Below are 12,455 nucleotides of genomic sequence, written 5' to 3' on the forward strand. Positions count from 1 at the left end.
ACTCCCTTCAGCCCCAGTCAACATGGCAGGCTGGGGAAATCTGCCTTAGAAAGTATCCCGACAACCTGACAGCAATTTAACACAGAGTTTGTTCATAAGGAGAAGACCCTTAACAGATGTATGGGTAGATCCTCACTGAAAAGCAGATTGATCAACAAAACTTATTTTTTAAGGGTATAGGCATCTCCCAGCACCCTTACGCCTTGGCGGAGGACCTGATAAACAACAGCAACGTTACTTCGCCTTGTGGCGAATTGCTTTCCCCTTTTAACTTTCATTTTTAAATGTGAAGAGAGGTTAAACTGTTATTTTCATTGAAACTATTTTAAGCCACAGTAAATGACCAAGACATAGTATTAAAAGTACTTTGCTTTGTTTAACTTGCCCAAGGGTCAAGGTTTCCTGGGGCTTTCCCCACATGAATCCAGTCAAATTGTAGAGCTAATTACAGCTCTCGCATCCCATTGCTTTGAAAAAACACTGTTGTGAGCATGCTTTTTTTTGCAGGCAGGCAGGCAGGCAATCCCCTTGTAGCCTCTACAAATGAAAAATGGCAAGCTGGAGCAGATGAAGCTGGAGCATCCAGTTTCAATTGGCTCCAGAACTTATGGGCACAAAGGGTGGATTGTATTGGAAGATGAAACCTGGGCCACTTGTAAGGCTAGTGCTTCACCAGTGAGCAGTGAGCTCTTTGTATTGAACAGACTTGCTCAGTGTTGTTTTGTAAGCAGGGTTTTCTTCTTCTTCTTCTGCACTGTCTCCCCTTAACTTCACCGGCTCCTAAATCGACATTGTCTTGCTTGTTTGGAGCCAGAGGTAGTGTTGTCTTGTATATTTCAACTCCTGCCAGGAAGGAGGCTTAGTTTCCTTAATCTTCTGCCATAATGAACTGCTGCAACAAAAGGAAACTGGTGAGCTAATAGCACTGACCCACAAGTACATAATGACCTTTGTATCTTCTAAGCACTGAAAAAAGGAATTGTAGCAAACTCCTCTGCCCAAACCCTAACCCAACATTCTTGTGATGTTTATTACCTAGCAGATCATGTAAGGGTTTGATGCAATCTCGCAAATTTAAATTTTATTTCTTATTAGAATTTTATTATCAAATTCAACCAATCCTGCTACGCAATTTATAAGACAAAAACACAAAACAAAGAACATATTATTTCATTATTTGTTTGTCAGTTTATATAACTTCTTAGTTGCTTAACACGAAATTTTAAAAAATCTAAGCAACTTACAAAAAACTGAAGCAGAGTAGTCACCATAGATTAAGTCAGGTTAAGATTCAGTCCAACCCCCCAGATACTGCTGAGTAGAAACACTTGTGCTGACGTTTTTATGGATCTGGACTGCTAGTATTCTCTATGGAGAGTTTCATAATGTGGGGGCCACTGCTGGAAGTGCCCTGCTTATCCTCACCATCAATTTCACTTGCGGTCTTAAAGGTTAAGAGCGACACCTTGAAAAATATACAGAAATACACTGGGAGCCTTTTCCGTATGAAAACATGCAGTTTGGGGGACTTCCGGGTTGGCGCCATCGCCGAATGGCGGACTCCCTCCGAGCTCCGGAGGGAGTCTGCTCGGCAGGGGCTGGGTCCTACCGCACCGGCGATGCGGGGACCCTTAAAAACCACGGCCACGAGGGTCGTGGACATGGAGACTCGGCTGGCACCGCTAGCGCCCTCCCGACTCGTGAAGGAGCCTTTTTAAAGGCTAAGGATCGGGTGCCGGGGAGAAGCGTGGTGCTTTGAGTCCTCTGCTATCCCTGCCGAGCGCAGCCGCATGCCATCCGGCGGAGAGCGCTGACTTCTTCTATTGAAAATTCGGACTTTTAGACAACAACCCGTGAGTAATTTGGAAACTGGGTTTAAAAGGAGGAAAAAAAGAATTTCTTTTTGAATTGGATACGAGCGGGGGGGGATCCAAAAAGGAAGTCAGTCCCCCCCCCTATTGTAAACCTTTCAAGACAAGGACGGGGTAACCAAGGTCCAAAAAGATTTGTTTGCTGATAAAAACTAAGAATTTCACGATGGGGAATTATAAGAACTGTGCTGGAGGATGAACTGAGGGAGAAGAAACGTAACCCCCCCCCCCCTGGGAACCGGGGTGATTGAAGAGAGAGCCTGGTGAAAAGAGTCGGAGATTTTGACAGCTGTCAAAGTAGCTGTCAAAGTCGGAAAGCAGAGAGGATTTTATTATGAGAACTTTGCTGGCTAAATTTGTTACAATTTGCTACAATTTGTTAAAACTTGGATACAAAATGGCGAAAATATGGATAACAATCGGACTTTTGGACTAGAGAAGACAAAGTTATAACAATCCCCCTAGAGGAGTTTCGGGACATTACAAAGATGGTCGTAAGTGAAAAAAAACACCATTGGAATTTTACAGGACTGGTTATCTTCTGGGAAAGCTGCGAAACGGAAACAATATTTTGTCTACAGGGTGTTCAGCTAAAGGAGACAATAGAATTTTCTATTGAAGAAAGGAAGGGACTGAACGCAAGTTTTTGTTCCTGAATAATAATAATCCCTGCAGACTTACTAAGCTTCTGAATTAGAACGTTTCAGCAGCGGAACAAGAGAAAACTGGACTACAATTTGGAAAGAACAATGGGGGGAGTTTTATTACAGATCTGAAGTTAAGTGTTCTAAAAATGTTTATGAAAGGGAAAAAAAAAAAAAAAAAGAAAAGAAAAAACCAGCAAGGAGTTGGGGGAAATAGGTGATTTATGGATTGTAAGAATCCCAGGCGGATAACATGGTTTGGTGGTCAGGGGGAAATTAAACCGGGGACAGGGGGGGAGAACTATAATCCAAAGGCTTGTTAACTTCTTTTTTTTTTTTGAATTAGCTTTGTCCTATCTATTATACTCTTTATTTCTTATTTCTGATACTTTTATTATGTGGGGAGTTTTTATTATTAAAAAAAAGGAAATTGTGGAATGAAAATGGGGTGGGCCTTGGGAAAGAAATTTTTTGTGTTTTATTAAGGGAATTGATGTGGAGTGCAGAAATTTTAAATTCGAATAATGGTTTAACAAATTAAGTTTTTAATTAGAATTGAGAGCTTGTGGAGCCAACAATATGAAAAAGGAATATGGTAGGGGTGGGGGAAGGGGGGAGTCCCAGAAAGCGGATATATGAAAATAAGGATATATGAAAATATGTAAATTCTTGCTTTCTGTATTTTCTTTTTTTTCTGAAAATTTTAATAAATATTATTTAAAAAAAAAAAAAATACAAAATCAGAAATGAAAAAAAAAAAAAAAAAAAAAGAAAACATGCAGTGTGCCTCATTTTGAATAAATGGAAGTTTCCAGGTAGTTTTCAAGAGCAGCCTCACATGGGGAGGTGGGGTGGGCAGGGAAGGGGGATTTGGTTGGAAGTTGAAACATACATAAATGAGAAATGTTGAGGCTAGAGAGGCTAGTGAACTTCTTCCTAGTCAAGGTTGGAAGTGGAATTTGGAGACTGAAGCATACCTCAAAATAAAAAAGAGCTTTAAAAGCGCCAAAATTTTCCTTCTGCTCAAATTTTTGATTTGAGCTTGTGGAGAATCCCACTGCCATCTCCACCACCCTCCCACATCTCTCAAAGTCCACATTTCCTTCCATCCCCAAACACAAAATTACCCTTCCTTTCACTCAGATTCAGAAAAGAGCAGAGAACATTATCCCACTCCTTTGTCTTCTTCTTCTCTCCCTGTTACCTCATCGTACTTCCCAATACCCTGAGGAGGTTCAAGGGTCTAAAGGAGGTTCTTGCCCATAGTAACTCTGTCACCCTATTGATTGGTTGACAGGGAGGGAGGGAGGGAGGGAGGGAGAGAGAGAGAGAGAGAGAGAGAGAGAGAGAGAGCGAGCCTCCCCCTGCTATTGTATCCATGAACCTTCGCTATTGCCCCCCACTGGGACAGTGAAGAGGGGCAGAGTGGGACAACATGTTTATGAGAAGTTTTCCAGACTGTTTACTTTTTTTGTGTGTAATCTGGCAAGCCAAATGTAACCTGCTGGGTGTTTGAGCATCCTGCCTGTTTTTCCAGGCTCAGGCAGGTGATACACAATACATGACTAGTGGGCTGCATTGGGCTTTGCAGTCACGTTGGCTTACAAGTCAAAAGACTGAAGGCCAGAGCTAAATGGGGCAGGACCATTATTCATGTATGCACCCTGCTCACATGTGAAGTCTGTGCACATCTCTCTCTGTGTGTGTTAACTGTAAAAAGATTGTGGGGGAGTGCGATGCTAACCATTCTCCCTCTTGGGCCTTAGGCTCTCTGTGGTTAATTGCTCCAGATGCAATTCTCCATTCTGTGATCTAATGCTGGAAATGAGCCAGGATTGGAGGAAAGTGCTTGAGGCAATGGACTCAGGGGAGACAAGTGGCGGAAGGGCAAAAAAGTTCTATATCTTTCTCCTTTGTGCTGCTTTTGCTATTATAATAAGACCTATTCACGTCCATGTTTCAGTGAAGCACCTATCTGCCACTGTTGTATCTGGTTTGGTCCTCAATCTTGGATGCCCCTAGATTAATCCTGCATTTCAATGCATGTTGTGTTGCAAGAACAACTGTGTTAGGTCTCATGTGTGTGAGTGTGTGTATATATATATATGTGTGTGTGTGTGTGTGTGTGTGTGTGTGTATTCATGTTAAGGATCAGGAAGAAAGAAGACACTAGCTCAGTTCACATGTCACATTAAACCATAGTTAAAAAATAACAATGGTTGAATGTTGAATATTCAGTGTGATGGTGCTACTGAAGTGTTCTTGCTGTGTTCCTACCCCACTACTGCATCACTGGGAAACAGACCAGAGTTTAGTTCGTCATGACATCCAAACATAGATTTGTGGTTTGTTTGCTTTCTCCAAACCAACCACAAGTGGCCCAAGGTCTGTTCTTGGCTTACTGCTTATGGTTTGTTTTGAGGAAACAAACTATGAGACCCTGTTTATATATCACGACAAGCCAGCAGAAGTGGAGTGCAATGAGAACTTTACAGTAGCATGGAGCCGCAAGCTGTGCATTCACGTTGAACCACAATGGTTTAATGTGACATGCAAACCATGCCATTGAAACAGCAACCAACAATTACACAACTAAGGACCAAACTCATTGGTTGGTGAAACAGCTCACAGGTTTGTCAAAGTTATTTTTCTCTCTCTCCTCCTTTCCAAGGTTTTGCCAGAAGAGGATGACTATGGCTTCGACATAGAAGACAAGAACAAAGCCATTGTGGTGAAGTCTGTTCGTCGAGGGTCACACGCAGAGGTGAAACCTCCTGACATTTGTAAACACTCGCCTTATCTGCATTAGGAGGTGCTTTGAAATGCCCCAAAAATAACATACAGGAGGTTATTTCATTTTAGTAGCATCTAGATGGCCACCGAGGATCTTCTGTGATTCCTGTTGCAGGAAACTGCTTTTGTGCATTGTTAGGTGTTTAGTTCCTTTATATGGCATTCTTTCAGAGTAATTTAATTAAGTGATAAGACAGCAGGCTCCCCTCTGGCCCAGAGCGGCATGCTGTGTTGCAAGACATGAAGCTAACCACAGGGAAGCTGTTTGCAGATCAGCATCAAACAACAAGCATCTGCACATGGCTTTTTTCCTCCTGCAGAGCTAATAACTTGGGATGGAAGTAGGGAATTTAGGTCCAGAGAACAGCGTAGGATGAAATGGTTAAGCATCCCCTATCCAGGACCAAATTAACAGCCCTTCATAGCTGCTTTGAAGTTAAAAACAACAGCAACAGGAGATTCTGGTCACCAATTTCCCATGGCACATCTAGTTGATTCCTCAAGGCAAAAGCATTTATGTCAACTGGAAAATTAGTGTCATCTGTGTAATAGTACTAGTTTAATCTGCCTTTAACACAAGTCTGCACACCAGTGATCTAGACAATAAATTAAGGAAAGCCCAGCACAGTGGACCATGTTGAGAAAGTGAGAGAGCAAAAGTGCAACACAACTTATGGGGTAGTACATCTTGGTCAATAAAGCTTGTAATTTCCCTGCTTTCAAAATCTCACCAGCAGTGGCTGCAGAAATAGATTGGTGGTTTAAATGACACCTCTAAGATAGAGCCATGTGTGTGAGCATCTGTGTGATAGTGATTTTTTTTTGCTAGGATGCACATTTATAACAAACATGTGCAGATAATATGGTCTTTTAAACACTGCCACCACAGTCAGCGAGCAGGAGGACTATGTGCACATTGCCAAAGCACGGTGGTCTGGATTATGGAAATGAATGGGAAGAGGAGAGCTAAAACCTTCAAAGCCAGCCATGCTATCAATCTATAGTTTCTCAGGATGTTCACAATAAAGAATATGTACTTACTGACAAGAGTGGATTCATAAAAGTTGGGCAGATTGATCCAGACAATATATGGCTCCTTAACTCAAGACCAGCATTGTCTGCCTTTGCCACCCACATAGTGGTCTGATGTATTAAGGGGAAAATGTACATAAGCCACCAATTGTTCCCATATGATGTGAACACATTTAGAGGACAAATTTCATAAATCCACTCTTGTAATTTTGCTGGTAGATGTTCACTGTTGGCAAAAGTCGCCATTCATTGGACAGATATACAAGTCTACAAAGTGCATTATATATTGGAGGTGGTCGCACAGTATAAATTGTGATGGTTGCATATATGCTCAGGAACAACTCAAATATATTTCTAATTCTGCATGCATGCAGCGCTCTCTCTTTTTGGCAAATGTTCCTGTTTTGCAGAAAGTTGCTAAATTTGCATTCCTTGTTTGAAACTCAGTATCTGAGGCTTGGCAGATTCTGAATATTTTGGGACATAAAGTATGTAAATGATACTAGGTACAGTATATACAGGTGCAGAATCATAGGTGTGCTGGAGATCACAAGACAGGGGAGAAATAGGCAAATTAAGCAAAAGTGTTACATCCTTGGAACATTGGAGCCGTTTGCAAATAATAGCTCTATAGTTTCAAATGCACACTACAGAATTTATTTTTTTTTATTTTTATTTTTGTAAGTACCAGTAGTGACTACATTTAAATGTTACACTAGGCTGTGATTTAGCAGAATACAAGCCTCTTGGTAAGCCACTGCCTGACAGATAATCCCTTCGTCATTTCCTTGGAAAGCTGCCCATAGAATATTTCAGAGTTGGGGTGGGGAGGGAGATCTCTCTGTGTTTTGAGACTATAGAAGCACACAATTTGCAAAGGAATCTTTGTCTTGACCTTTGAAGAAAAACTTGCTTTGACCATTTGCCCTTCTTTCCCATTTGGCCTTAAGATACTGCTTTAAATAGGAACCCAGTCCAAATCCTGGTGAACAGGAGAGCCGTCGGCTCAATTCGCGAAGATTTGAAACCTAGCAGTAATGCCTTTTATTGCATTCTTGGACTCTTTAATTGCTTTTTGATACTACAAAGCTATCCGGCATATGGTTCCAGGCCAGCGCAGCAGCTGCAGACCATTTGGAAAACCCTCTGGTGGCCTGATGCTCTCCAGGGATGGGAGGGGTGGGGAGAACAGGGTGCCCAATAGAAATACATTTTTGACTCCCCCCCCCCCCGGCAGTCTTTATAGTCAGTACTGAGCTAGATGAACCAATAGTAATAGTCTGAATGTGGTAGCGCCCACATTCTTTTTGCTGAGCTTTTAGATTTCATTTCATTTCACTTTTAATTTGTATACCACCTTCCTGTATTACTATACACGATGATGGTTTACAGCAGGCATAGGCAAACTCCGTCTTCCAGATGTTTTAGGACTACAGTTCCGATCATCCCTGACCACTGGTCCTGTTAGCTAGGGATCATGGGAGTTGTAGTCCCGAAACATCTGGAGGGCCAAGTTTGCCTATGCCTGGTTTACAGGCTGAAGACAAAACAAAACAGACAGCAAAGATCGCACACCTGATAACAATCTGATCCAATACAAAAAAGTGAAGCTAAAAGCATAACTTTAAAATAAACAACCTAAACAAAATAAAGCAATATTCAGTAATCCATTAGAATATAATAGTAAACAAGGAAAGCATTATGAGCCGATTGAGTAATTCGCCTTTAATGCTGGAGTGGCTAGCCTTTTTTGGTCCGCGGGCCACATTCACCACTGCCAACCCTCCAGGGGTCACCTGCCAGCCGTTGGTGTGGCCAAAGGCATCCCATGCTCTCTCACACCAACATGCATGGGATATGCACAGGGTGCGCATATACAGGCACCATCCAGATCAGCTGAGGAGGGTGGTTATGGTCCCCTCTCCACTCATCAAATAATTCAAGTGCTATGCCTGCTTTATTTTTTGTGGGTTTTTTGCCGCTGTGGCCAAAGTCAGTGGGGTCTTGAGGGGCCAGGAAAATTTGCTTGGCAGGCCAGCTGGGGTCTCCAAATTGGGAGTCAGCCACTCTCGCTTTAATCACAATAAACATGATGGAACAGAGATAAGGTTTCATGTGTGTGGACTAATTATAGATAAAGGGGGTGGGGAGACCCCTGACCGTTAGGTCCAGTCGCGAATGATTCTCACTTTACTGGCCGAGGGAACCAGCGTACAGCTTCCTGGTCATGTGGCCAGCATGACTAAGCCACTTCTGGCGAAACCAGAGCAGCGCATGGAAACGCCGCTTACCTTCCCGCCGGTGTGGTACCTATTTATCTACTTGCACTTTGCCGTGCTTCTGAACTGCTAGGTTGGCAGGAGCAGGGACTGAGCAATGGGAGCTCACCCCGTCACGGGGATTCGAACCTCCGACCTTCTGATTGGCAAGCCCTAGGCTCTGTGGTTTAGACCACAGCACCACCCGCATCCTAATAGATAGGGTAGTCCGTCCTAAACTAAAACTCAGCACCCAGGCAATCGATATGCTGTGCCACAAGAAGTTCTGTGACCTGTGCAAATTATCCCAACTGTGCAAATCCGAATCACTTATCATTTATCTTACTTTCTCTGCAATGGTTTCCCCTCCCCATTATTCTGCATAATTCTGGTTTTGTTGGTGAAGGAGATGGGCAGGCACTGGAACCCCAGTTTTGACCGAGGGTATTTTATTCAGTATTATTCTGGCTTTTGAAAATTCATCAGGCATTGCTGCACATTTTCAAGCATGTCTTTACAGCCTCAAGAACTAGAAATTATTTTATTGTTTTTAAACGAAAGCTGGCATTCTTTACCTAGTACCACATTCTCCCGTTTTTCTGCAATCCCTTGGCACACAAATTAAACACACATTCAAAGGATCTCTTTACCGCTTGCTATGTCACTCTGATTCTTCCTAATCATGCCAGGAATATTCTTCCATAATATTTTTAAGCAATGGAAGAGTGAATATGTAAAATGTTATTTCACAATGATGAGGGCTTTTCAGGAAACATCTCAGAAGTTGATTGCAAAAAGCGTTTACAGACTTTTTGAATGAAATCCATGCAGATTTTACACTTTTGACATTATGTCTTGTGTTCTTCCAAATGTACTTCTTCATGGAGCAAAAATGTGACATTGGAAGTGGCGCTCAGATTGATATCAGCCAACTCTTTGTTCTCATCTTTAGTTCTAAATTTCTTAGGAACAAATCGGCTTTTATACAAATACTATTTTCCTGAAAAAACATCTGGCCACTGTTAAAGGTCTACTATGATTTAATATATGTTCAGCTTCGTTAAGTTAGTTCTGGGTAACATCTACCCGTTTCCCTTCTGAATCTGGAAGAATTCACATATTTGTACCGTAGGCACCCCATCTTCCCAGATTCTTTGACCTCTTGATCCATTGGCAACTAAAAGCTTCTAATCTGATGGAATGACTTCTCCTCTGCCACAAACTTCCTGTTTCTGTGCTTTTCTTCACTCCTTTAAGTTGAGGTGTTTGGTCTGACCAACCACCTACTTCAGGACCAGCCCTAACATTAGGCAAAGAGAGGCAGCTGTCTAGGGCAGCAGATGGTGAGGGTTACACAAGTAAATCTTAGTGGGTAAATATAGCCAAAAAAGAGGAGGAGGAGAGAAAGCATGTATAAATCCATAGGATAGGCAAACTCCAGATGTTTTGGTACTACAACTCCCATCATCCCTGACCACTGGTCCTGTTAGCTAGGGTTGATGGAAGTTGTAGTCCCTAAACACCTGGAGGGCCAAGTTTGCCTATTTCTGGGATATACCATGCCTTCTAGCATGGTATATGGTCCTGTCTCGGTTCTTTGGGTTTGAGGAACTCATATGTTGAGTTGAGTCCTTTGGAAAGAAGAAGCAGGTGAGCAGTAGTGTAGATTATGTTTGGTCTACCTACTGATCTGGAACAAAATTCTTCTTTAAAGCCAATTCTGTGCTTAATCAGTAGTACTAGGAATATTGTCTGAGTTTGCGGCGCTGGTGGGCAGCATTTGCTGCTCCACCTCAGGTAGAGCTAAATAATGTCGGGCAGACCCTGAGGATGGTCCCTCAGTGCAGCTGAGCTGGATAAGACCACCACATTTGGCTATTGACTGGTGAAAGCCACTGTGTGTCTACGACCCCTTAATACAATTGTCCTGAGGTGAGATAGCCTAGCGCACTGTGCACTATTTTCAGTTTGTCCGAGGGAGTGCTGGGCACTCTTCCTTATTCTTGGTGTGCACAATTTGGGAAATGAGTAGTAATAAGGTGCTGGTTGGATTGGATTATCCGCAGCACCAGTGACAAGTCTACATTGGCTATGACACATAATGAATTGAGCAGCTCTTACCTCCCTGGAGGTGGATTTTGCCACCAGTTCCTGGCATGTACCACTGACCCATTTATCAGCCCTGTCCTGGTAGCGGGCCCCTTTGTGCCCCTTAATTAACCCTGCACAAGACATTCCCCCCAGCTAATTATCCATCTGCAGCCTTTCCTCCTAGGCATCTATTGCAGACTGATGATTCCATATGTGCTGGTCCATTGCTGAGTGACATCATGGTGACAGGTTCACCTGTCAGGATTTCTCAGTAGACTGGGGACCTTCTTCTTGCTACTGCAGCAGCATGTGAAGTCTGGGTATCCACCTGTGTGTGCAGCTCCTTTGTTGTTGTTGTTTAGTCATGTCTGACTCTTTGTGGCCCCATGGACCAGAGCACGCCAGGCACTCCTGTCTTCCACTGCCTCCCGCAGTTTGGTCAAACTCATGTTGGTTGCTTTGAAAACACTGTGCAACCATCTCGTCCTCTGTCGTCCCTTCTCCTTGTGCCCTCCATCTTTCCCAACATCAGGGTCTTTTCCAGGGAGTCTTCTCTTCTCATGAGGTATTGGAGCCTCAGCTTCACGATCTGTCCTTCCAGTGAGCACTCAGGGCTGATTTCCTTCAGAATGGAGAGGTTTGATCTTCTTGCAGCCCATGGGACTCTCAAGAGTCTCCTCCAACACCATAATTCAAAAGCATCAATTGTTCGGCGATCAGCTCCTTTATCGGGGTGCATTAAGCATCCCATCTCCCCCCATTCTGCCTCCCAAAGGTTTTGAGAAAGAAGACCCAGAGATGCAGTATTGTCTCCCTGTGCTGCCGTTGCTTAGCAACACTAGCCTGCTCCCATCTGCATAACCAAAGTCAACAACAGGCAGGTTCTGCAGATGCAAGTGATTAATCTAAAAACTGGGACTTTGGCAGGCCTCATGGTTATCTGGAAAACCACAAAGAGCTTAACCAAAGCAATCCTTTTTCTTAATGCGCTAGCTTATTGTGTTGGACAGGCAGACACAATGGGTAAATGAAGTTCTCTTACATTGATCTGAATTGGAACTGTTCTGGACCATGCTTCAGGTGCCAGAGAAGATAATAACAGCATTTATGTAGCACTTAGTAGTTTTTACAGTAAACCAGTAACATAGGTATTATTATTCCTGGGTGTCTGAGGCCCATATAGAAATTCAAGAATGTGAGTGACTGCAATTCACAACTGAGCCTTTTAAGTATTCTACTTGTTCCATAGGCCATGCTGTATATATCTGATGCTTGCTGTTAAAACAGCACATGAAAATGTTTGCACATCTGTATTCATATGCACCACACATAAAGTGATGGGCATGGAGGCATAGGGCTCAATGTTCCATTATTTCCTGCATCTCTCACTCACAACTGGACCCTGCAGCTCATGTCATAGAATCATGGAATTGTAAAGTTGGAAGGGACCCCAAGGGTCATCTAATCCACCCCCCTCCACTGAAGGAATGTTGCGTCCTGATTCTTTCTTTGGAAAATAGGGGATATGTAAGAATTGGCCCCTTGCTGCTAATATATCCCTTTAACCCAAACTAATCAGTCACTTCCACAAGCTTGGCTGTGATGTTATTCTATATCAAAAAATATTTTTTTAATCAAAGCTCTCAATCAAGAAAACCTAAATTCAGACATGATTCAAATCAGGTCTGCTACTTATGGAGCTACAGTATATAGGACATTGAAGTCCTGACTGTCAACTTGTTAATGTTATTCTGTTGCTCTCATTT

General features: G+C 42.8%; 1 protein-coding gene across 2 annotated transcripts in view; it reads left to right on the forward strand.

Annotated features, from left to right (window-relative positions):
* PREX1 (phosphatidylinositol-3,4,5-trisphosphate dependent Rac exchange factor 1) overlaps positions 1–12,455 on the forward strand; it is a 227,813-nt gene that overhangs the window by 173,598 nt on the left and 41,760 nt on the right. For both annotated transcript variants that reach the window (XM_081010985.1, XM_081010984.1), the window contains exon 17: positions 5,187–5,279. In XM_081010985.1, coding sequence (XP_080867111.1) covers positions 5,187–5,279 — 93 coding nt within the window. The remainder of the gene's footprint in view (positions 1–5,186; positions 5,280–12,455) is intronic.

The sequence above is a fragment of the Podarcis pityusensis genome, assembly GCF_964106645.2.
Source record: "Podarcis pityusensis genome assembly, chromosome: 6".
Lineage (NCBI taxonomy): Eukaryota > Metazoa > Chordata > Lepidosauria > Squamata > Lacertidae > Podarcis > Podarcis pityusensis.